At 43.1% G+C, this 26,153-nt stretch overlaps 1 protein-coding gene across 1 annotated transcript; it reads right to left on the bottom strand.

The window, feature by feature from the left end:
* Positions 1-2,189: 2,189 nt before the first annotated feature.
* On the bottom strand, positions 2,190-25,700 carry hs2st1a (heparan sulfate 2-O-sulfotransferase 1a). The gene is made up of 8 exons (XM_062429266.1): positions 25,530-25,700; positions 25,205-25,378; positions 8,013-8,266; positions 7,823-7,908; positions 6,816-6,954; positions 6,543-6,640; positions 5,025-5,182; positions 2,190-3,928 (listed from the first exon to the last, which is right to left on the bottom strand). The coding sequence occupies exons 2-8, from the start codon at positions 25,326-25,328 to the stop codon at positions 3,705-3,707; spliced, it is 1,083 nt and encodes a 360-aa protein (XP_062285250.1). The 5' UTR covers positions 25,329-25,378; positions 25,530-25,700; the 3' UTR covers positions 2,190-3,704.
* Between the last annotated feature and the right edge of the window lie 453 nt (positions 25,701-26,153).

Below are 26,153 nucleotides of genomic sequence, written 5' to 3'. Positions count from 1 at the left end.
TCCATGTAATAAAAATGGCAGAGGCCTTGTTGGGTAGACTTATGAATTACATGGTGCTGTTAAAATCAATGGTAAGGTGTAGTCTGTCTTTCTGTCGCCACGGTGACGCTCTCCAGAGGCTGACTGAGGACAGGTGTTCCAGACAGGATGCAACAGTTTTGTTTTTTCGTATTTCGATCAATATGGTCTGCCAGCAATATACATAAACTACATGGAGTGGATGCAGTGTTTAAGAGGGGGAGGGTGATGGGCAGAGATACGGTGTAATACACTTTCTGTTTATTAATATCTATTAATATCTCAGAAACATACATGTCTGTGATGTTCTGCCCTCCCTCAGGTGTTGTTGCAGCTCTGTTTTCTACAAGGGAATTAACACAGTAGTGATCTGTGGGTTTGTTATTGCCCATAATAAATGTCATGATTGTTGCTCTTTTTAATGAGATGGTTATTTAGTTTTATTGGGGAGGCAGAAATCAGTTACTGCTCAAGCAAAACTGTAAGATAAGTCCTAATGCTTCATGTTCACTTTAAATGGTTTAGAGGCAGCACGGTGAGAGTGTATGATCATGAGTTTGAGTCCGGTATAACATCAAATTCTGTGAGCTGTTATATGTTACAACTGCCAATGTATTTTTTAATTTTTTAATCATAATTTATCACATACTATATTTAGATACCTAAATACATTTTGATACCTGTGATTTTGATGTACTGGAATCTGTGAGCCGTCAGACTCTGTGACACCATTAAATATAAAGTGTGTTCACATATAGTCAGTTGAAATGTTAATGCTTTACAGACAGTACACGAGTTTGTGATATCACAGCTATCACAATGTTTGACTCTGCATCTTATATCTGATTATAGGGTCTCACATCTTGTATTAACACCTGCAACACTCTGTGACTATCCAACACTATGGGGTCAAAATAATTGATAACACCTCTCAAAACCTCATTGACCACCAAATCAAGTCAGTCAGACAGTTTATCTGAATTAAAACAGACTAAATCTTGACAACAAGGATCCACAGGAAGGTTTTACATACAGAACAAGTGGATGTCAGTTGTGCTGACTGGCAACTTTGGTGGTTCACTGGTCTGTGGCTTCCAACCCTCAGGGATTACTTTTAATTAGCAGCCCCATTACAAGCATCATGTTGTTTGAAACATGATCACAAATAAAGCAATGGGTAAATAATCTCGTAAAGACTTCAAATCTACAAATTAACAAAATAAGCATTTTTTGTATGTACAATTTAGAGTGTTTATCTGGGTCAGACTGCCAAAATCAGGAAGCTGTCACTGGAGAACCATCTGAAATTAATGCAGTTACTGATGAGTGGCCTGGGATTATGTGAGCATGGATGAGTAAACACTGAGTGGCAGCTCTGGCTCATAAACTTTCCCTGGCATCTGATGACTCCTCTCACTTCACATGTTGCTATTTGACTGCTCCCTGATTGATTTTTAGCAGAAAGATAACACCCAAAATAGAGAATGATGAGTTCACATCCTAGTAAGCATCAATAGTGCAGAAAAATATATTAAATATACTTATATACTTTTAATAAGAATGTAATATATTGTAAATGATGTTTCACTCATTGCATTACTGTATCAAATACTAAAAAAAGATCAAATTCTTCAGTTGATTTCCCTTAAATGATTTAAATGTATTATATGGAAAGGATGTGACAATGGGGAAACACATTCTCTCCCTCTCACTCTCACACACACCTCAAACCATGGTCACTTTTGGGGACATTACACAAACTTACTAACCCTAACCTTAACCACTGACCCAAAAAAACAGCTCTTTCCCCAATTGGGGACACAGTTTGTGTCCCTACTTGGCCAAGCTGTCTGCAATCAACTAGTCCTAAATCTGAAATGTGTCCCCAAAAGTAGCCTATGACAGATCACATGTACACACACACACACACACACTCTGCAGCAGGGGCAGACCTGGCAGCTCTTTATCTCCCTCTGCAGGATGTCAGCCCTGAAATAATCCAGCTTTCATTTTAACTGTAGCAGTTTTATCTGTCCTCACCACTCCTCCACCTCCATCTCCACCTCCCACCCCACCCCCCCAACCCCCCAACCCCCACCCCCGCTCTGATGTACCTGACCGTGAAGCACAAACATTTGTAATGAATTAAGAAACACACGTGCATCTAGTCGTCGTTTTTTCAAAATGTTCAGTATATTTTTTGGCAATCAAAAGATGAAAACAGGAGACAGACATGTTGTTTTACTTTTCCATCTGACAAAGCTGCAACACAAGAAGAACTGGGTGCAGAGAAGGCACACAAAAAAACAAAAAGAAAAAAAACCCTGCAAAAAAAAAAAAAATCCTTCATCTGTATATTTAAGTACTTCAGGAGTTATGATATGATGGTGCATTCAGTATAGAAATCCTGAGCAACTCATCCAGGTGTCTTCTTTTCCTTTGACACTTGTACAATTTTTCTTTAAACCTTTCCGACTGCAGATGTGTCAGTTAGCAATTTATCAAGGAGATTAGACTTCAAACAGGCCAATGAAAGTCCATTAAAATTGAAATAAAATCAAAACAAAAGTGGTGAAAACTACACATTCAAATTAACTATTTCAACAGCGACTTTTATGCAGACAACTGCAAAGAAAAGATTTAAGCAGCAGAGTGACATATTAGTGGACGCCAATATTGATCTGCAATTAAATAAATTATACCAGAAATTGTAGACTAAACAGTGAATTTAAAGAGTTGAAAGAAATGTACAAACTGATAAAATGCACATTGTGTTGCTTTAAATGGGCGTTACTATAGAAGAGTAGAAACAGATTAACCGCAATGAAATGGACTGAAAAAAGTAGTTTCTGTGTATTTACAGCAGCAACATCTTTGCCATTGTGTTCTTACACACTATAATAAGATCATGTGTAAACGGCTCCTTCGCTACAAAGGAAAAAGCCTCTGGGCAAAGCTGCACATCATTTACTAGATTCATCAAACGAAAACACACCAAGTACAGTATAAAACATACGCACTTGCCCCAGTAAATAGTCCATGGTCACAGGATTTTAATTTCATAAAAACCTCAAATGTTCTCATTCAAGTCCAATAATACAGCACAGTAGTCAGTTTCTTACACTTAAAATCTCTTTAAGTTAGTAATAGTGGTGAGGCGTGTGGATGTCGTTTCACCATGAAAATGTCTTTACATACAAAAGACAACGATAGTAAAGAGTTAAAATACAACTAAACACAACCAAACAGTACATAGCCAATGAAAATGTTTTATCTGTGTCGGGTGACGGCAGAGCCAATCGGCTGTTAGCCCTGGCCGTCTCCGGCCACGTGCCGGCAGAGGCCCTCTGCACGGATAACCTTTGACATGAAAGTGAAAGCGGATGGAGCTGCTGGGAACACAACCTGTTTGACGCTACTGAGGACGAAACACGGGTGCTACGTCCAGCTGGCAGGCACGGATGTGAGTAACAGAACTGTCACCAGCCTGATCGCTGCGTCAAGGGGCGGATCGCTCTGCAACTCCACGTTATGTTTGTCAGTCACCAGTACAAACTGGCCACACAGTCTGCAGTAGTCCGTTACTCTCACTCTGCTTCTCCTTCTCGTCTCAGACTGGACGTATGAGCCTGTACAAAGTCACCTTCGCTGAAACACTTCAAACCCGTCTGTGGACATGTGTCTCACTAGTTTTTGGGGTAAATCTTCTCGTAGAAGAAATTTTGTGCCAGCAGGTAGAGTTCTCCATCCTTTTCTCGGACAGCATGAGCTCTGACGAACTGGAACTGCTCCAGTGCAAACTCATAGAACTCGTTTTCCATCTTCCAGATGGCCGACTGCTGCAGCTTAGCAATCGACTCCTTAGTGGGCGGCTTCTTCTCGCTGGTCTTCCTCAGGTGGGATTTCTTCCCTGTGATGAGGAGAGGAGAGGATTAAAGGGGTGCAAGTAAATGAATTCAAAGATTCAGCATTTATATACACACATATATGGCTAAATGTTTAATGTTAATGCAGGCATTGACATTAAAATGTACATATCTTTACATTTTTGTTACATGATTCTTAAATTTAACTGGCAACAGGCAACAAATCTCCAGTCGCAACATGTTCTTGCAACATTCACCATGCAAAAGATGAATTTAAACTTGAAACAAACATCTTGTACATAACTATATAATAAAAGGATGAAATAAAAACACAAATGAGCTTATTCTAGGTGTAACATCCTGAAATGTAGTAAGGCTTTCAATGTTGTGTTTTAATTGTTCTGTCATTGTGTAAAGCTGATGGAAAGTGCTTCTCTTAAGGTGGTGGTTCCCAACCTTTGTTGTCTTATACAGCCGCCTGTACTCATCATGACACCACCTGTCACGTCCTTAATGTGGTCATTCAGATTTATTTTACACTGGATATCATTTAGCACTGTTAACTAGGGGTGCTACTAATGATTCTTTTCACTACTGATTAATCTTTTGAAAGGCCATTGAAGAGAGTCAGTTCATTAAGGATTTTATGCTACTTTATGTGTGCAATTAAAAAAAATGTCAGAATCAAGCAATTTACTGCCTGCAGTTTTTTTGGGTTTCGGTTTTAGTTAAAGTTTGAGACTCAGTCTTCAAATTCATTAAATACTAGTCATTAAATATACAGTATTTAACTCTAGTACATTTATCTGCTGCAGAACATTAGGCGCAATATCATCTTTTAGTCATATGTGTGTACGTATCACTGTCAGATTTAATGCTTCCTCATTATTCATTCTGGCTGCACTCATTGTAACTGCATCAGAGAGAAGCAGGAGTGCTTATTGATCAAAATTCAATTCCCAGAGGAGCAATTCAGTACACACACACACACACACACACACACACACACACACACACACACACACACACACACACACTTAAGCTTTGCAATATGAGTGAGCCATTAAAAGTGTGTTTCAGTGTATTGTAGTATTGGTAAGCAACAGTAAATGGTTTTTAACTATTCAGCAGACAAAGCACCTGTTTTGTACAGCTCGGTGGCTCCTTTGAAGAAGCGTGGCAGCGCGGCCTCCAGCATCATGACAAAGTCTTCCAGCTCTTCTGTTACTCCGACCAGCAAGTACTCGTTCACCAGGTTGTATTTAGCCTGCTCCAGAGCCCACTGGCTGCCCACGTTCCTGCACAGAGATCATGTATGTTTTATGTGGATATTTTTCTTATTCTGCTTAACTGGGGGACGACTCTGGCGGATGTAAAATGCTCACGATTGGAAAAAAAAAGAAAAGAGCAGAAATGGAGGAGGAGGAGAGTTTAAAGCTACAGAAGAGCAGCAAGAGGAGAGCTGAAAGATACAGAGACAGGAAGAGTAATAATGTGAGGGGAGACAAGTTTGTGATGTGAGTCCAGGGAGGATGGAGACAAAAGGAAGAGAGAGACCGGAAGGAATGGAACAAAAACGAAAGCCAGTGGCAAGGGTTGTCATGCTCAGGAAATTAAATAATATGGCAGGAAGAAGATTGTTTAAACCTATAAAGCAACTTTTTTGGCAGGACCCTGTTAAACAGAGTATCAGACGGCTGGCAGCACTTTCACCCTTTTGTCTCTAGTATTTATTTAATGTTTCCAAGGAGCATCCCGTTACTTAAATACACTGCGTTTGCTCAGCAGATGGAAGAAGTGCTAGAAATAAACACCGGTGAACTAAATCCACTACGCAGTCAGTCACCTGCTTCAGGAGGCTAGATGGTGAAAAGATGGAGTGCAGAGTCAAGGAGAGATTGAGGAGAGTGAGAGGGATGGGGGGGGGGGGGCAGAGAGAGATTGATTCAGATCATTGTGTAGAGAGCGGATCAAGGCTGAGAGAGCGATCAGAGACCTTGAGAAGATGAGGCAGCTGAAGTGATAGAAAAGACGCTACGAGACTTAATGTGGCACACAATGAAACAACACAGAAACTGTGTCAGTCCTGAACTATCTGAACGATAGAATGAGAGAAAGAAATGAGACTGGAAATATTCTGTATCATCCCGTTTCTCAACACTACTACTGGAGATGCAAATCTTTAAAATCAAAATATATCGTTTCTTTTTTCTTTTTTTTTTAAAGCCTCAGTGATTTCCTAAAACAGCTGGGAGTTGTAGTTTTTAGCTAATGTGACTCAAAAATAAGAAATAGTGCATTTATTGCAAATTCCAGCTGTGGATTTATACTCGCTCTGGTGAGTATTTAAAACGTGCCAGGATGATGTGTGTGGGATTGAATCAAAATAAACAGTGCTCAAGTTCACTGTAATGCAGATACATGTCGGTGCAACAGTGTGTCTCACTGATGTGTGTTTAATAGTTTTTTTAGATTATGTCATGGAGAAATAAGCTAGATCAGGCTTTGGCAACATGGATAATACTTCATTGTGAGTTGAGGTGTTTTTATGGGACAAATATCTCAGCCTTATCCTTAAAACAAACAGCTAGAAAAAGGGAAACATTACTTAAATAAAAAGTTAAAAGTTCAGTCTAAAAGAGACTATTGAATACTTACCAGCATTCAGAGTAATGACCACAGAAAAAGGGAATCTGGAGCCAGAGCTTCTCAGGGGCGCAGTCTGAGCCGCCGGCTGATACACATTCATCAAATGTCTGAAACATAATTACGAAACACATGAGCATGTTGGACATGAGCATGTGTGTCCTTCACTCGGCAGGTCCGGCCATTTGAAGAAAACACTTGTCACAAATGACACAAGGATGTTAAACACAAGAATGTAGTCCAGAAATATGACAACTTGTACTGAGAGTATTTGTTGATTTTCACCTTCTTGTCTCCTTGTTTCCTGCGTCTCAAGCCGGGCCTGTAGTCGTCCCCGAAACGCAAAAAGTAATAATAGGACACCAGCCTTTCAATGGGGTCCCGGATCACGTTGATGTAGATGGGTTTCTTCTTTATCCCAAACCTGAGAAAGACGACTTGGGTTAGAGACCTTGACAGGATTACAAACAGTCAACAGATTTAAGAGCTCAACTATTTGATTTCTATGTTTAACCCTCCTGTTGTCCTCGAGTCAAGGAAGGAAGGGAGGAAGAATGAAGGATGGAAGGGAGGAAGAAGGGAGGAAAGGATGAAGCGAGGAAGAAGGAAAGAAAGGAGGAAGGAAGGCAGGAAGAAGGAAGGAAGGGAGGAAGGAAGAAGGGAGGAAGGAAGGAAAGGAGGGAGGAAGGAAGGGAGGAAAGGAAAGAAGGAAGGAAGGACGGAGGAAAGAAGGAAGGAAGGTAGGAGGGAGAAAGGAAAAGAGGAAGGGAGGAAGGAAGGACAGAGGAAAGAAGGAAGGGAGGAAGGTAGGGGGGAGGGAAGAAAGAGAGAAAGAGAGAAGGAGGAAGGGAGGAAGGAAGGAAGGAGGGAGGGAGGAAGGAAAGACGGAAGGGAGGAAAGCGAGAGGAAGGAAAGAAAGAGAAGGAGGGAGGGAGGAAGGAAAGAAGGAAGGGAAAGAGAAAGGAAGGAAAGAAAGAGAGAAGGGGTTAGGGAGGAAGGAAGGAAAGAAAGAGAGAAGGAGGGAGGGAGGGAGGAAGGAAAGAAGGAAGGGAGGAAAGAGAGAGGAAGGAAAGAAAGAGAGAAGGAGGGAGGGAGGAAGGAAGGAAGGGAGGAAAGAAGGAACAGTCAAAACAGACGGGGTCAATTTGACCCGGGAGGACGACACGAAGGTTAAATATTATGCAACTGAAGAGCATTAAATCACCACAAGGTGGAGTCAACTGCACAAAGCGTCATCAGGTGAGTGAACTCATCTTTACAGTCATGAACATGTTAAATGTGTAATTCTTTACTTGGTGAAGTCCAGGAAGGAGACATGTCCGTGGTAGAAAGCTGGCTTCATTTCCCTCCATTCAGTCACGTTCTTTATAAACCGAACCTGAACCAAACGCAATGATGATTATTATTACAGTCCGTCACAGTGAAACAATGAACATAAAGGAATACGAAGAAATGAAAGAAATGACAACGGAGTCCTCGGACCTGGTCCTGTATGGACATGACTGGGTTGTTCTTGGTGGTGTTGATGTGCAGGACGTGGTAGTGGTTCTTCCCGCACAGGTCGTAGGCGATGTTGGTGAAGGAGGTGCTGGCCGTCTTGGGCACGCGGTTGTAGATGATGACCACGTCGTCTTCTCTCTCGGACAGCGCCGACGATGACGAGTCCCGTTCTCGCAGGCCGTCCTGCGTGTGCCGCTGCTCGATCTCTCGTACCTCGTGTCTGGCGATGGCCCGTTCTGGAGCGACGAAGGACAAGTGTCTTTCTGTGAATTACTGATTATACAAACTTCAACCGGTTCCAGTGCAAGACAAAAACTAAACTTGATACAAACAAGGGCCAGAAAGTAGGACATTATTATAAATATTGTATAAAAGGTAAACAGGCAGCAACAAAGACAACATGAAGATTTCAGATCTTGGGTGTCACAATGGTCACACTACATTCTCCAACTCCCACATTCCTCTGGTGTTTATATACTGGTTAATGTTCAACATGTCGCATAATAACAACGCTCAGCTGATTTTCTATATTTGACATCCCTGTTATGAATTGAAAGTGAAATTTAAACCTGATCCAGTTAAGATCCCCTTATTGTCAGGGGGAACCCCTCAGTGTGAGAGACTAAACTGTAAGTTCATTTAAAAAAAAGAAAAAAGGATTTCAATTTCATTTCAGTCAGTGTCTTTTGGAGAGCAGATAGCTAAAACTCCTGCTTCACACTGAGGATCAAGAATAATGTCAAACAGGAATATTAGTTAATCATTTTGTGAGCAGCCTATTTCACACTGCGGTGCCACGTCTCTTCGCTATCAAATTCAACTTTAATATCAGTCCTCCCCCTACCTTCACTTCACTCCCCTTATTTCACCACTGAGTGAAGTGTCTGTATGCGCTCGTTTCAGATCAAATGAATGTGCTGTCAATATGGCGGAGTCTGTCTTTGTGTGCTCCAGTCTGCTTTGGATAGTCTGAAATTATTTTTTTTTTTAGCCAATTTAAAAAAAATCTCTGCTTCTGAGACAAGTGTCACGTGACGAGGATTCAAAGGTGAAAGGTGAAGAGCGAGAGGCGACGCCGTGAGGGTCAGAGGTTGGTCGTTAGACGGAAGGGGGCCGTTATTTGATAGCTAACTGGACGTTTAAAGGACATCAATATACTATAAATGAGAGGGGCGGAGGTAGAGAGAGTGAGGGGGTGGAGGGGGGGGCTCCATCTAAACGCTGCATGAAGCTGCAGAAAAGCCAGACCTCGGTGCCTCAGTCTGAATAGATTCAACACAAAGAAGCCCCAGCCTTTGTCGCCCTCAGGCTTTTCTCCGTCTGCATTCGTTTCAGATTGACTGGTGTTGACAATGCCTCAGAAAACTCTGCAGGAAGGACGGAGAGAGAAGAAGGGTGCGTGTGTGTGTGAGTGTGTGTTTGTGTGGAAGGGACGCGGCACAACACTGTAGCACCTAATACCCGTGGGAGCTCTCAGTGGAGCCAGCGGGCTCCTAATGCCCTGCCTGGCTACTGAGACACAGTTACAGCCTGACTGGCTCGTAGAGGCTGGCATCTGGCACAGAAGGCCAATTAAGATGTCATCTGTGATTCCCTTTCCTTCATCTGTGTGAGCGCACACGTGTGGACACAGCAACAACAACACACTCCAACACACTCCAACACGCAAACCCCCCCCCCCCCCCCCCCCTTACACCCTCCTGAGCAGCTGTTAATGTTCCACTGATCAAAGCTGGATCTGGTTACGGACGGAGCCGAGCCGCTTCCGCACGCTCGCAACTGGTGGAATGGAGACGTGCCAGGTGGTTGTAATGGGTGAAGGCTGTCAGCTCCCACTATGCAGAACAACCATAATGGAGACATTCATTCACGCGTCCATCTGAAGCATGCATTAGCGAGCACCAACAGCAATAACAGTTGCTATGTTGGAACTTTACCGCCTGGGCTCGAATGTCCTTTTAGGATTATTTTTACGACGATGTACATTGACAAGAGACACAGAAAGGCTGTGACATTCAAAAAGAAAAGAGCCAGAGTCCAACCCGTGACAATACGAGCCGTAAATATTACGTCCCTTCAGTCTGTTACTTATCGGCAGGTGTCTGAGGGCTTTGCTCACAAGCCCTAGTCTTGCTCACAATCTTAAAGGCTCTGAAAACCTTTTTTTTTTTTTTTAAATCAGCTTCTTACTCTGAGCTATAAGACAATGTCAATGTTCTGCTTATTTCAAACCTAAGATTTCTGTATTTGTGTTTTTGTAAATGTTTTAAGGTAGAACAAATAATCGCATGTTCTTCTGGGTGCTAATTGGGATTTAGAAACATTTTAATCAAAGTTTAAGGAAAGTTACGTTTCTGAAAGTGAACAATTCCCCTGCTTAAATCTGCCCTGACCAATATTTTATTAATGATAGGTCAAATGACTTCATGTTAGGTGAAAGAGGTCACTCAGTGATGAAACCACAGAGAATTAATTACCTGACTGTAGAGTGTTTTAGAGCCTTTTAGCTTTTTGTTTTGGCTTTTTTGAGCCTGTAACTTTACTGTTGTGGTTCCACCCTCATTAGTGCCATTTACAGACGTAGCTGCAAGCTGTTTTTAGCCAAAAAAAGGCTGCTAAACCTCGACACACCCAGCAGGGAGACAAAGTTAGCAGTGAGTTTGTGAACACTGTGGAGCAATTACTAACTAAAGAGCCAGATATTTTACTCAGGAGACTAAAACAGAGCAATAAGGTATTCAATCAAAAGGAAAACAAAAAATATTACATTAATGTTTAATTACATTTTGCTCTGTAACACTGCTTCAGCTGAAATGTCTTCAGAACTTTCATTCTTAATCACAATTGTTAAACACTCACTCAGAGTCAGTCAACCAGCTTCAAAACATTTGGGGCTGCAGCCCCAGAGGGGCCCCCCTATCTTCACCCCTGCTATTTGCTAACATGTTAGCTAAATCAATTTCACTTTGTCAATATCATGTACAGCTTGTTGTGCTGCCCCCTGCTGGACAAAAAAACTTTTTATGCATGTTTCGCTTTGAATGTTGCTTATTTAACCATGCTATTTATGTTATATCCAAAACCACATATTCAGGGTCTGGAAGTGGATATTGTCTAAAATGTGTGGCATTCTAAGCATTGAAGAAAAAAAAAAAATCAACAGCAACATCTATTTCCAGAAACACTGTGACTCTGGATAATCCACAGACCTCACTGTCAACAGTTTTCACTGGATCTACTTTGTACCAAAAAGAAATGGTCCCTGTGGAAACTGTTGACAGTGAGTTCTGCGGATTATCCAGATAAGGAGGACAGTGTTCCTGGAAAAAGATGCTGCTGTTGAGTATTTCAAATGTATTGTTTCAAAGCTCTGAGCACCAGAAATGAAATCCCGTTGACCTCCATTGGACAGTTTGATATCATTAGGGGCTATGTGAGAAAATGTGTGGAGGTTTTGGATGAATTGACCCTTTAAGCTCTGTTGCTATAGACTTAAGCATTGTTCTTGTCCTAATTTTGAACTGCTGCTGGCATCATGAGGACCAAACAGGAGAACATCCATCATATTTTATATGGCATAAACACACCAACTAACACTACAAGTGTTTGTAAGGCTCCGGCTTGCAAAGAAAGCTGCCAGAGTTTTTTTTTTTATGTGAAAAGGACGTGGAGGAGAGTGAGAAAACACCGGGGGCTATTGAGTCCCTAACTACAACGTCCTGAACTATGCTAAGGGACCCAGAAACCACTTGTTCAAGACATGGTGTTTTGTGCCAAATTTCCAACAACCAACAAGGAGGAGAGGCGGGCACGGAGAGGGCTTCTTAGGCTTTGTAGTAGACGCCCTATTCATTGCAAGACTGAACATACTTGGCACAAACCTCGATATCAGAGGGCGCCACACACACACACACACAGACACACACACACACACACACTTAAGCTTAGCGCTCCCTTCTGAGGTCATTTAATTAGAGAACAAAAGCCTGAATTACGATGGCCACACAGCAGGCCTCCTTTCATTCCACATTTCCGTCAGTTTCCTCCCCTCAAGCCGTCTCTGTGCATTAAAAGCTAATTATGAACCGTGAAGCCAACACGGGTCTTAAACATTGTGACAACTACAAGCCTATTACTCTTGAGTTTCATTCAAAGTGAGAGACAGGAGGAAAGACAGAGCGCTGCTAGTTGAACATATTTACTGAAGTAATTTCGCGGCCGATTAGACGCAACCATTCGAAATCATCATTCATATTCGCCGCCAGATCTGCAAAATGTGACAGGCCGTCGTGTATTACTGCTATCACGTCAGATCTGATGGGATAATAAAAGTGGGGGAGAGAAGATGATCCTTTCTCCAAGAAGCTCATAAATCCATCATCGCTCCGATCCTGAAGTCGGAGCTCTCTCCCTCTGTCTGGTTTCCCCTGAGAGGGTTAGCCCCTCGAACCGAAGCCTTGGGCTAGGTGGGTAATAGAGATTGGTTATCAGCGGCAGGATGAGGTGTTCGGCTTGTACGGTTCTGCTTGGATGCCGCTGGATTGCAAAGTCAATGAAGGATGACAGGGAGGAGATCCAGGTTGCTGCTGTATAAAAATCGAGTTAGTCTGCTGCCGCTGCTGTTTCTCCCTCTTCCCTCTATATAGACTTGGAAGCACGCTGCTGTTATGCAGTGCCAGGTTTCCAGGGGGACAGTTATGTCACCACTGCAGCACTCACGAACATTTGGATAAACTGTGCACTTCCAAATTTCTAATTATTCTAATTCGGTCTCGGGATCCGTTTAGCAGAGAGTGGATTATCGCAGGAAACGGGAATAAGGTCTGATGGGGAGAATCAGGCCTGACTAAACAAAGCAGAAGCTGCATTACCATTGTTATCTAAGCGATGACAAGGAATATTATGAAGCACGCTGTGAGAGGAATCTGTCGTGCGGCTTTTCGACGCCGCTGGCAGCGCCCGAGACCTGAAAAAGGATACAGATAAACGAGAGCGCTTTCATTGTGTGATTGTGAAGGTGTTCGGCGCATTCACAAAAAAACGCCTTTGGAGCTTTTAGGTGAGCTCGGTATGACAGCAGGAGATGCACACAACCACGCTAAACACAGCACTGAACACTTCCTTTAAACTTCACTAGACACTAATACTTTTATGCTATTCACATTTAATTCTTGTTTTAGACTAAAGACACGTTCAATTGTTTAGGTGGGGTTCTTGAAACAAGGAAGGGGCGGGGGGTAATTTCTAAAGCTGAGGCATTTTTCCCACTGGCTTTGACACACAAGTGCGACATTGATGCCCAGTGAAAGGTCTCATTCACTGGTCTGTCTCTCCAAGTACAGCTGGGGGAGAGAGGAGAGGTGGGTGAGTCAGGGTAAAGAAGAAGAAGAAGAGAGGAGGGAGTGGGGGGCAGGTCAAAATAAGATGGAGAATGACAAAAATGTATCCAGACAATCTGATCATGGTTTAAAAACAGCTGAGGCAGGGCCGGATTAACTTTACCAAAGGCCCAGGGGCAAAGATTTCATATTAACTTCCTACCTCCTGCCTCTTGTGCATTATGGATGCAAATTGTCACATAATGAAGCGCAAACAGCAGAAAATTGATGGCATGTTCTTTATATGCACAGAGACCCAGAAACAACACAATACTATAGCGGAATACAATCATGTCTCAGATTTTCTGTGCCTCTAGTCATCTGATTAAAGCTGCACTAATCAATATTTCGAAATGACCAAAGGGTCTAATTACCAAGTCTAATATGGAATGTGTCTCTTGTAGTGAGAAGCCCATAGGTAATTATTGGTCAACTCTTTTAAGTGTGTTTCAGCTCATCGTTTTGGTTTTATGTCTCAAAACTTCACTGCTTTGGTTCAATCCCACCAGTCTCATTAGCATTGCTTCCATTTAGCGACAAAAGAGTCAGATATTTCCTTCAGGAGTCTGTGGAGTCCAAAACAGACGATACCAAATTATAATATTACTCAGTTACTGCTGGATGTGTGAACAGGCAAATTGCACATCGGCATATAAAAATGTTTACAGGAAGATGTTGGGAGTTTCTGTTTGTTCTGTCCTCTAGATTTATCATATGGTAAGGAAACTCTGATTGGGAATGCTAGAAATGGTGCTGCACAATGTATCAAAATCAAACTGCAACAGAGAGGCTCCACTATTAAGAATTCAAATCAACAGATGCACCCAGCGAGGTGAAGAAGTGAAAATAAAACGTCTGGCTACAGTGCGGATCCTAATAAATAAAGAAGCTCCACGTTGACGTGATATTTCCTGTCCTGGACTTGGCACTGCTGCTGTGCGAGGGCTCAATAAATACTAGCCAAAGAGTTTTTCATTGTTATGACTTTCACGGTAGTTCTGCTTTACTAGAAGGCGCACAGAGAACAGGAAAGGTGAGGAAAATACAGAGGAGGGGGCGGACGTGCTGTTAAGGTCATGATTTGGGAACCGGGAGCACAATGGAGGTATTCCATCCTCCTGAGAGATGCTGCTGCTGGGCCACAGGAGCTTAATTCAGTGCAAACTGTCCACATAAAGGTCACATACACTCAAAAGCCAGGAAGCGACTTTTTTTGCGGCGCTGACAAAGTAGCATGTTGAAAACAAGTGCGTTTTTGTCAGCGAGTGCCGACAAAGCATTCCTCTGATATGTAGAGGAGACAAAAACCCGCCTTGTTGGTGCTGACAGACAACACTGTGCAGACAGTTTAAAGTGGTTAAGTGGTTTGGGGTATGGGTCTTGAGACCATAATTACTCCAGTGAGAGTCATTGAGGAGGGAGATGTTGACACTAGAAACTTCAGAGTCCACTTTTTTGTGTGGAGAGTAGACTCAAAAATGAGGATGAAGTTGCTGAGCAGAGTTCACGAACTATAGATGAAATACAAGCCGTTCGACTAAACTCGAGGGGGACGCTAAATAAGATCCAGCAACATGTGGCCCATTTATAAATCCTGCCTAAATGCGAGCCATGTTTCTACACTAATGATAACAATCCGGGATAGATGGAGATGATAATCATCGTAGTTCAAGCTGCCACTTTCTTCCCTAATATGTCTTTTGTGCAATCGAAGCCAGCGGTGCTTGTCTGACAGGTGAGCCAATAATGTCTGGGTAAACAGGGCTACGTTCTGTCTGCTTCATCTGAAACAGCCAGTCAGATGAGATTATGGAGCAATTTACACAGATGGCAGATCCCATCATTCCCCTGCCTTGTTAAGTAAAGGCGGGGTCTGACAGGTTGTGGAGGGAGGGGTGGAGAGGGGGCGATTGATTGGAACAGATCTCGTCTTGGCACAGATCGTCAGTGACTAAGCAGTGGGAATTAGCCAACGTTTTCTAAGGCATTTGCGCTTCAAAAGGAAAGCGAAATATCTGGGTAAGTCTGGTCAAGAGAGGAGCAATTAAATGGATTTGTTAGTGGGGGGAAAAAAGACACTGTAAAGAAAGCAAATGGAATGTCTGTCACTGCTGAATGCTTCAACTGCAGCCTCACAAACACTGCAGTCAAATCTGTGACAGCTTGAAGAAACTTGAAATTTTACAGATTATTGACTCCATATGGATTCATTCCTCATATTCTAATGTAACAACAAACAACGTTGCATAATAGCGTAGCTCTGGTTGCAAGCTACAGTACAACCCAGATATCTGATGTTCCTTTTCTCTCTCAGACTCTCGGCCCTGTAACGGATAATTAATAATGCATATATAGGAGTCCAGGGAAAACTCCACACTCTATTAAGCCGAGCAGACGACAGCTATTCATAGAGTTAATGATGAGTGGGAGGGACAGGTGAACACCGCAGAGGATCTGTCCCACACAGAAATGTGCTACAGAGTGAGAACACCGTTAACGTAGAACATCTCTGCAATGAGACCGGTTCAACTTGTTATCACTTTATCTCTGCAGGCTTATCTGTGTGTCTTTCATCTCCTGGTTCTCTGCCTCTCTCCTTTCATCTTATTATATTTAGCATCTCCAGGCCATCCATCCAGCAAGGATGTTGTAGTGTTCGCCATCGGAGGATCACTGTGATGGGATTTGCTGTTCTCACTTTTACTCCCCAGGTACTCGTTCCAACACGTGAACTACAAGTACATTTACAGCCAGGATTACCCAATAATACCGTTCTGGTTTTTTTACTCTCACTTTAAACCCAACTTTGTGGAACTGACTGGGCTCATTTGGGACTGGAAAAGGTCACGCGAGGCAATGCTACTATAAAAGGATGTCTGCATCACTTTTCAAAACCATATAACAAAACCACAATAACGCAGATAAGAGAAGCTCTGAGTTCACAAAAATATGTGACATCTCTACAGCACGCATTATTGTGCATTTACAGCAATATTAACTGCAAGGGTGTTTGTGTGGTTTGTTTTCCCTGGATGTCGCCTCTCAGGCCAAATAGACTTTGCCCTAACCCTGTGATTGGTGGAGCCTGTTTGGAGACAGTGTCACAAAATGTATTATTCATTAACTAGTGACAAACTGTAATTTTATTATTCCAATAACAACACAATACAGTTGATCATCATTAAGGCAGAAAAGGACAATGTTCCTCACATTTTTGGATTTGGTTTAAAACTGTATTTCAGTCATGCATGTTCAATCTTAAAATTGGACATATTTGTTCAAAAATGATTCAGCTAAAATTAAGCAATGATGACCAAAATAGCTTCTGGTTAATTTTCTGACTAATCCTGACTTGTACTAGCAGCTCTTACATATATTATATTTTTAGATAAATAGCACTCAGTCACAGAAAACTGAATACATTTAGGACACTTGATAAGACAAAACAAGCAGTTACAAGACATCACCTCGGGCTCTGAGATATTGCGGTGGATGTTTTTGACCATTTTCTGAATGTTTGTTGCAACCCTAATTACCCGAGACATTCATATAGCAACATTTGGAGGCTGGTGAAATTTTTTATTATGTAGTTCCAGAAAGTTTCTCAAACTACACTAACAATCTTTTTTTTTTTTTTTTTTTTTTAAACACAGAGACAGGATTTATTGTGGATTGATCATGTCTGGCCAATCTCCTTTCTATTTAATAAGGTTATTATGGGAGCCAACGCTGATACAATGTGTTGAACTGGTGCATCATTAATATCGGTCAGAGGCAGGATACAGACACTTGTCTACGAGAAGAAAAAAAAAGCTTGATAAATCAATCTGGTGTGTAGCGTTCCTGGATGAGCAGCAGCAGAGGCAAAGTGGATGAGGGAAAAAAAAAGGAAACAAATAAGACAGAAAAAAAGGGAAAGAGATGCAGACACATAAATTTACTGATCCTCACTCAGCGGGGGACAGTCTGAATGTGAGAGCTAAATATTCAGCAACCCAGATACTACATTAATAAGGTGCAGCACAGACACACACACACACACACACAGCTGTTTGCCATGTACTCATTTGTATTCTATCTAATGAACTTCAAGTTGTATTTCAGGCAATTTGGCAATGCTGCTCACACCATTCAGCACACCGACGAGACGGAAAGAGACGGTAAACCTCAAATAAAGACACAGAGACAAACAGAGAGAGAAAGACAAAAAAAGGCAACGAGGTGAGGAGAAAGAGGTGAAGTCTGACTGTAGAGGAGTGGAAACAGTGTAGTAGCACCACATTAACAGTTCATCCCCGAGGATGCCAAGTGTTAGATGTGTTACAGGAAAACAACATAAATTCAGCTTTAAGCCAACTCTTCAACTAACAGGAGCAAAGATGAACCGGCGGCTGAGGAAGGAGAGAGGGCCGACGTTGCTCGGCCACCTTGCTTCCTTCCTCTAACCCTCGGTATTCTGATGAAATTGGTTGTAAAATAAAAAAATTTTAAAAAAATGCTGCAGGCCGGCTTTCTTCATTCTTTTTTTTTGTAGGGGGCTTATGATGATTTGCACCAGCCAGGGCTTTAAATATTTCTGTGTCGCAATGAAAATTAAATCATCTCTTTCATTTCTTTTTCTGCCTCTTACACCCCTCCCTCTCCCCCTTCTCCGCTTCCCCTTCCTTTGATAGCACCTTATTTCCGACGCCGGCAGTGGATATTCTCCTTTCAGGCGCGCATCCAATGGGGTTAGTAAAACACAAGAGGGATTTGAATATTATAAAAGGGAGGCTTGGCACGCAAATAAAGAAGTTGTTTACAACTATTGATGCAGAAGGAGCGGGATGAGAGTACTGTCATTTTAAGTTATTATCATGGCAGAGGTTTATTAGCTGCTCGCTGTTTCCCCTGTCTCCAGGAAGAGCTGATTAGTGTTGGAAGAAGAGAAGCAACCCTGTTAACTCTGCAGAGAAGAAGAGAGGGGACCTGACACCTGCTGTCACGTGTTTAACAACTGCGGGCACCATCATCTGTCAAAAACCCACTAGGTATGGCAAGGTTGTGAGCTTAAATCCCATCGTGTAGCTTTTGTCATCATCAAAATGGAGTGTGGAGATCGTGCGAGAAAGGAAAAGTGATTATTTTCTGAAAGCTCGCCCTGACAAAAAATAAAAAGAGTCACATCAGCATCCAGGATCAATGTTGGCAACCGAGCTGGGGAGAATGGCTGCGAGACAGTTTGCTGACCTACATGTGATTTATCTTTTTCAACTAAAGAATATCTCATCAACCATCAGTCAAGCTCCACTTGTCCCTGTGCGTTCAATTAAAAAGAACCCCCCCCCCCCCAAAAAAAAAACAAAAAAACAAAACAGGCCTGCAGAGTTTCGGTGCCCACATTTCTTCCGAGTTGAGCGAGCCGACACTTCTGCCCCACAGTGACATAAGAGATGAAGAGAGAGGGGGGGGGGAGACAGCGAGGTGGAAAAACATACGACTGTGTAAAGGAGTGTGTGTGTGATATTTGGCAGATGCCAGCTGAGCTGCGGGGAGTGATGGGTGGTGCAGGAGCCAGGGCGTTCTTCTTTTGACGGGCCTCCAATTACATGCAGGGTGTGAAACCGTCCATAACACCCCGATTAGCCCGTCTGTCATCCTGCTGCAGCAGCGGACCCAGCGCCACATCTCCGGTTGCTGCCGCGCGCGCCGCTTTGCAGGAACACATTCTCTGTCAGACAAAGTGTGCGCCAGGGATCGTAAATCTTGGGCCCCAATCAAAAGCTTGCTTCTAACAATACAGCAAAAGCCCAGTATGACCATTAGCACTCTGCCTCCCCACCTCCCGCAGCAAATCCATCCCCGACACCTACGCCCCATCTCCGCAGTGGGCTCTCCTCCATTAGCCGCTCAAATGGCATGTTTCAGTGAGTGACTGAGCTGGTCTGGGCGATAGACACTACCGGCTGCTTACAGTAGCTGATGCCAACATGCAGAGTGAAAGCAAATGACTCATGCACCCTTTATACCCCTCAGGGAAGCTAAAAACAGAGTTGTGGGGTGTCGTGGAGAGTTCAAAGGGAATCTGAGTTGTAAATCCACAGATAGGAGAAGAAAATAACATGACGAAGGAGAAGAAATGTTGGAGGATGCATTGTTTAAAAAAAAAAAAGGGGAATGAGGTTGACATCTGGAGTTTTGGAAAAGGAACAGAGGGCCTGGTAGTTGAGTAGTTGAGTTCTGCCTGTGTGTCACCAATTAGCTTTAAAAAAGGAAGCAGCCCTCTGACTGAGTCACAGTTGACACACACTTGACAAATCTGTAGGAGTTTTTTTTTTTTAAAAGAAAGAAGAAAAAAAAGAAGAAGAAACCAGGTAGACACTCGGATCGCCAATAGGAGTTAAATTTTCAACACGACTGCAGCTCAAGGTCTCCTCTGCGACTGCATTAATGATGGGCAGAACGGATCTGAGCAGCATCTGGGCAGCTCTGGAGGTGGAAAGTCGCCCAATGCATGCAGTGGGTAGCGATGCCTGACCGATGCCCTTTCAAGAGCAAATTCCTGACCAGATCTCCGGGTCCCTCGGCGGCCGAGTGCGCGGTTGGGCCTGAGGCTGCGAGTGCCTGGCATGACAATCAAAAGTCGAATTCAAACCCCCGAGCCTGAGAGAGTGAAGGATGGACGCTTAAAAGTCTTGCGTCAGCTCTGCAAACACTCCGACAATGAGCGCATGCATCGCTTCCTTCTTCTGCATTCAACGGCATCTCTCTTCTCCCATCAGAGCTCATCACAGAGCCGCTTGTGTCTGGAACTAAATATCACCGCGGAACAGATGGAAATTGAATTCCTTTAATCAGGCTGAATAACGGGCCAGGGGATTAAAAAAGCTGATGATGCTGAAGGGAAAAAGTCTTGTGGATCGGGCCCTGCCGGGTGACTCGCATCCCTTACATGGCCTGCAGGGCAGAGGGGTGAAGAGGTCATCTGCTCCGGTTGCAAAGGCCTTAAGGTGACAGTTTTATAGGCGACGTTTCTATTTACGCGGCTCTAAATATGCCACAGATGCCCTCAAGAATGAATTCCCACGTATACACACAAGTTGAGTTTTCCGAGTGTGAAAATTTGTGATTTGGACTATTCCCCCAGAGGAAATAAGTTGCATGACTTGAATCTAGAAAAGCAGGTAGCAAAGACAGATGCTACACTAATAAAATGGTGCACTCAGCTGTGTAATGAACATGATTTCAGCCAGGAAAGACAGGAATCAGGATAAAAGTGATGTTTCAGAACAACTATTGAGAGTTATTGGCTTAAGTGTCCATTTACTGAAATATACCCCCCTGACACACACACACACAGCTGGCATTTTAGTCTGTACTGAGTTTGTTCACTCGGGATATGACTCCTTATCCTCCGGTCAGCTCTGCATATCAAAAAGAGACCAGTGCCAAAGTAATCTGTGTGTATGATAGACATTTCATAATCATCAATAAAACATACTTTTACTGTGACATGATCTTTTTTTTCTCCTCCAAGCGTCTTCTTCAAAAGGAGCCAAAAAAAGCTTCTGGTGGTGCCTCTTCAAGAGCAGCTTCAAAAAAACCAGGAACATTCATCTGGGTGGACTTCTTGGTTTCTTTAAACGAGCACATTACATTTTCTTAACTGGTTGAAAAACATCTAAATCACTGTTGAATCCAATTCAGCCATTCGTCTCTTGTCTGACGTCAGTGAAACACAACGAGGGATTCATCAGTCTCAGACTTTAGAATAAAGCAGCGTGAAATTCCTCAAGGTGAGTGCCTGAAATTGGCTGAAGTTGATGGCAACGCTGACAGAGAAAGTGGCCTTGAATCAATCCATCCATCCATCTATCAATCCATCCATCCATCCCTGCACAGTCAGCCTGCGTTACTGTTGACCCAGCCGGCAGCAGCGCCGATGAGCAGCCGGAGAGAAATTCTGTCGGGGTAATGGATTAGGCCCACAGCAGGACACACAGCTGCATCGCGGCATGATTGTAATGCAGGAGACTCCTCAGTGAAACCTTGGGTTGACGATTAGCTTGGAAGCAAATCACAGCTTGTTTGCCCTGCGGGAGGCTTCTAATGGGGGGAAATGATTCAACCTGCGTGCCAAGCGAAGGGGTCCCACGTTGTGAGGAGAGGGACGGCGGCCATTCTAACCCACGTGAAGTTAATTGTGAACATGTGAAAATATGATACATGAAGGTGAATTATCCTTCCAAACGTTTTTTTCCCCCCTCCTATCTTTCACGGAGGAGTTATTCTCAGGGAGTGTGTATTGGGGTTCGGACACCACCTGTCCCGGCTGTGGTCATTAAGCTGGTTTTTATTGTGGCACAGATGGACCTGCAGCAGGCGTACCTGGTAATGCGAGCAGCCCCGTGGCTGTCTGTCAGCATCGTGCCTGTGAAAACGTCACGCACAACTATTTGGCTATGCAGCACATAATTCAGAGCTCCAGTATACGGACGTCTGCTCGGTCCAGTCATCCATCACAGCGCTTTTTGCCAAGTCGGCAGATTCTCGTGGTGGTGGGCAGTCGGGGGAAAGGCCTCTCAGGTTCTGTTTCAGCATCGGGAGGAGAGTGTGTATAGTGTGTGTGTGTGTGTGTGTGTGTGTGCGTCGGGGGTGCAGCCCAGGAGAGTTTGGATTTTCACCGGGTGTAAAGTATAGCTTTTTACAGCAGCAGTAAACCATGTCACAGGCCAATATAGCCATCCATACCCCCAGGACTCCTGATTGTTCCAACATGTGAGAACTCTGCTGGGATACCTCATTCAATTAAGCTGACTGTTAAGCATTCAATTCACAATCTGGGCGAAAACCTTCCTACTGTAGCCTCATCTTTACGGACACAAAGCTGCCTATAAAAAGCCTGTGTGGGACAAGTGGGATCCGTGGTTTACTCCTTTTTAGCTTTGGTTCTTTTAGGTCCCACTTCAGGGTGGAGCTCACGGCAATTAGTCAATTTATTGATTCGTCAGGCAACAGAAAAATAATTGTCAACTATTTTGATAATCAATTAATCATTTCAGTCATTTTTAAAGCAGAAGTGTCAAACATTTCCAGCCAGTCATTTGCAAGGACTTTGAGCTGTTGGTCAAAGGAATTGGGAGGTTGTAGATATTCACCTTGGACCATTTTCACAGTTTTCAGATGTTTTGTGGACCAAATGTGTTATAAAATTAGGATTATAAATGTAATTCAGATGTCTTGAATCATGCAGTGTGTGTCGCTATTTTTACATAACTGTTTTTGATACTTGATACTTCCTGTTTCATTTGATAACTGAAATTAGCAGCAGGAGGAGTTCGACTCGGGTGTGCGAGCAGGTCAGAGACAGGTCAGGGCAGGGAATTTCTGCTTGTCTACGGGAACTGAGAAACCGCTACGTGCTACCTATGTCTGCCAGTCGTGGGAGGGGGCTGGGACCGTCCAAGGAGAGAACAGCATAAAACCTCTCTGACAACGCTCCACGAAGAGCCTTTTCTATTGTAACTCTGTCTGTTGCATTGGTAAACGCTCCGCTTGTACAAGCTAAATAAATTCAACTTAAACTTTGTTATTTCGAATCCAGTCTCCTTTATTAAGGGTAAACCATTCAATTCTTATAACAAAATGATTTGTTGATTCATCAAAAAACAAACACAAAACAAAACAATGAGTTGCAGAAGTAATGAATATGTTCGCTGTTGATTAATCTGCTGGTTATGTTCTCAATTAATCATTTCATCATTTGGCCGATAGAATATAGAATATAAGTGCAAGTTCACACAATTAATTGGTCCAAAACTGAGATAGACAAAGATATTTAGTTTACCAAAAGCAGAGAAAGGCAGCCAGTGTTCAAATTTGTGAAGCTCGAGTACATTTTACCCAGAGCCTGAGAGCAGTCAACTATTCAATTAATTAACTAATGGTTTTAGCTTTAGTCCCAGTCAAAGTGGCATGATGTCAGTCCCCAGCTGGTATTAAAACGTCATCTACTGATTAATTTATTAGTCGATTGAAATAAGAACATTTATCAAGCGAAATGTCCACAGCTGAAAAGAGCAAAAAACTCACTCGCAATCATTTTGATCATTGTGATTTATCTCTGTTTCATGTCATTGTAAATTTACTATCTTTGGTTTTTGGACTGCTGAATATGAAGCTTTGAACTGTGGGAAATTGTGATTTTTTTTGCTCTTTTGGGCACGTTATGGACTAAATAATGAACTAATTACAACAACAACAGTTAGTTGCAACTCAAACAGGAAAATCCTTCACACAGCCCCGGTTCACAGGTGTTTTCACTTATTTTGGCTAATGAGGCCTCTCCTCTCAGAGCTGTGTGAATGTGTACAGACTGTTTGATGACATCACCCTCCCCTCACCAGTTACTTCAGCTGCTCCTATTTGAGCAGGACTTTCACCTTGTTCAAAGTTTGGTGACCTCACTCGATTCCCTGCATAACTGCGCCTCGCTTCAACCTGAGCAGAGGAAGTTGAAACATCTACGTGTGCAATAGCTGAAATGTTATCTACAAAAAACACATTGACTCATCATAGCAGGAAACACGCCGTCTTACTAATGATTAATGATTTCTCTGCTCTATTTATTGTCGCTGTACGCCATTTAAGTGAACACTAGAACTGACTAAATGGTATGCAGCTGTTATTAATACCATTAGTTACACCTTTGCTTTTCCTGCTATAACAATCAAAATGTCTGCCGTGTAAAAAGGTACACTGGCTGCCCTCTCTCCAGGCTCTGCCAGGCTGCTACTCTCATCAAATGATGCAAAAGGTGGTGTGTGAACCCCTGAGGTATGCTGGTTGCACCCTTGGGGTGTCTGCACCGCTCTGCTGCTCCTTAAAAAATCCCCACAGTGGAGGCACCAGAGAGATAATCCTGCAATGTCCCAGATCTTTATTGGAACTGAGCCCCTGATGGGAGCTATAGCAATGAGATTTGAACGCAGCGCCGGCCACGTTTCAATCACAGGGGAGAGTCTGGTGAAGGGGCAGGGGAGGATTTGCAGCAGGGTGGCGTCCCCATGCATCCAGAATATTACTAAAAATGACTTGGAGCGAAAAGATGTTTTTCTGTCAATTCGTTAAACACTTCCACCAGTCTCACCCGGCTCGAATATTCAGAAGCCCTACATTTCCAAGTTAGCTGTTGATATGCTGTTAAAATCTGCAAGTAAGTATACAGAACCAAACATTGCTCCTCTGTGTAAATATTTGCTGCTTTTCCTCAGTTTTCTATCATCGTAGACTAAATATATTTGCTTATGGGTTGTCAGACAAAAAAGCAGGCTGTAGGCGTCACCTTTAGGATACTAATCGCTTAATCCAGAAAACAGCTGTCAGATGAATCATATCAGAATAATCGTCAGTTGCAGCATTTGAAGTGTACAAATACACACTTGGCTGCTTTTGCTGTCACAGGAGAACTGGTTGAAGACACCAGGACTTCCTCGATCTCACACTGCACTGTACAGATCAGGGTGAGAGGATGACCCTATCTGTGGATGTATCTATTAAATGTGTCCAACCACTTTGAATAGTTCAACTTTCTATTCAGGGCGGTCATGCAGGGTTCAGTAGGACAGCTCCCAGACCCTCTGAGCCATGATGAACCATATGTGTGGTAGATAAGGGGGGTGCAAGTGTCTCATCACACAACCCTTCCTATGGACGCAAATGCACAACAATGGGGCTGCACACATCTATACTGACCCATCACAGAGAGCTCACACACGACCGTGCAGTGTTGTGCTGTTTTTTTTTTTTTAAACTTACCAAGCTTTCCCCGGGACTCCTCCAGCTTCTGGATCTGATTTTCCAGGAAGAACATGGCCAGTGCGAACGCCAGCAGCGCCAGCAGCTGCAACTTGGGCGGCATCATGACTCTGAGCAGCCCCATCAAATCATCCAGAGAGGGATGTGGTCAGTCCATGCTCAGAGGAGGAGACACTGAAAACACACACAGCGACGACGGTGATTACAAAGCGGCTGAGTGTCTCTGCATGGCCCCCTCTCTCTCCCCCTCTCTCTCTCTCTCTCGGTGTGTGTGCGTGTGTGTGTGAGAGAGATATATATCCCACTGTTAAAATCCTCTGGTTACCTCAAATGCGTTGTGTTCATGCTCGGCTCGGTTATTTTATCGAGTCAATTCCCACGAGCTGAACGCCGTCAAGCCCTAAAGATTTCTCCAGAGTGCGGATTTAGTCCCTGCGGGGTGTAGGAGCGCTGGTACCAGTCGCTGTCGCCTGCGTCCCCCATGTAGCGCTGTCCTGTCCCGGCTGTGTTGAGCAGCAGCAGCAGCAGCTACTGACACTCAGCTCATTGGATGCATCAGCAGTCCACCACACAGCTGAGACCTCCTATTGGTCCACAGACACTGTCTGTGAGACCGTGATTGGACCATCTTTAACAAGCTGGCTTTTTTCTTTTTCTTTTTAACTTTATTGAGAACAACTCAATACATGTACAATATCCTGTAGGCATATTGATTAGGCAATCCTAAAGAAAAAAAAGGGGGGGGGAAAAGTAGTTTCTATTTTTCTATTTTTAGTGTTATTTTCATGTTTCAGCTTCCTGTTCTTGCTATCCTTTTTTTTCTTTCTCCTTCGAACACAAGTAATCTATGTTTGCATTACAAGTTATTGTTTTTTGATTTTATGTTAATATAATGTTTTATTGTTTGTATCTTAAAAACTCTACTTTCCCCTGCTTGTACATTATATTA

The sequence above is a fragment of the Scomber scombrus genome, chromosome 11 (assembly GCF_963691925.1).
Source record: "Scomber scombrus chromosome 11, fScoSco1.1, whole genome shotgun sequence".
In the NCBI taxonomy this organism is placed as follows: domain Eukaryota; kingdom Metazoa; phylum Chordata; class Actinopteri; order Scombriformes; family Scombridae; genus Scomber; species Scomber scombrus.
Note: the sequence above shows the minus strand (reverse complement) of the source record. Positions and strands in the feature narration are given on the sequence as shown.

Excerpts from the sequence above, each read along its gene's own strand:
- hs2st1a (XM_062429266.1), bottom strand. The coding sequence starts at position 25,328 with ATGGGGCTGCTCAGAGTCATGATGCCGCCCAAGTTGCAGCTGCTGGCG. Across the intron at positions 6,955-7,822 it reads TCCTTCCTGGACTTCACCAA|GTTTGGGATAAAGAAGAAAC; the intron begins GTAAAGAATTAC and ends CGTCTTTCTCAG. Across the intron at positions 3,929-5,024 it reads CACCGAGCTGTACAAAACAG|GGAAGAAATCCCACCTGAGG; the intron begins GTGCTTTGTCTG and ends TCCTCATCACAG.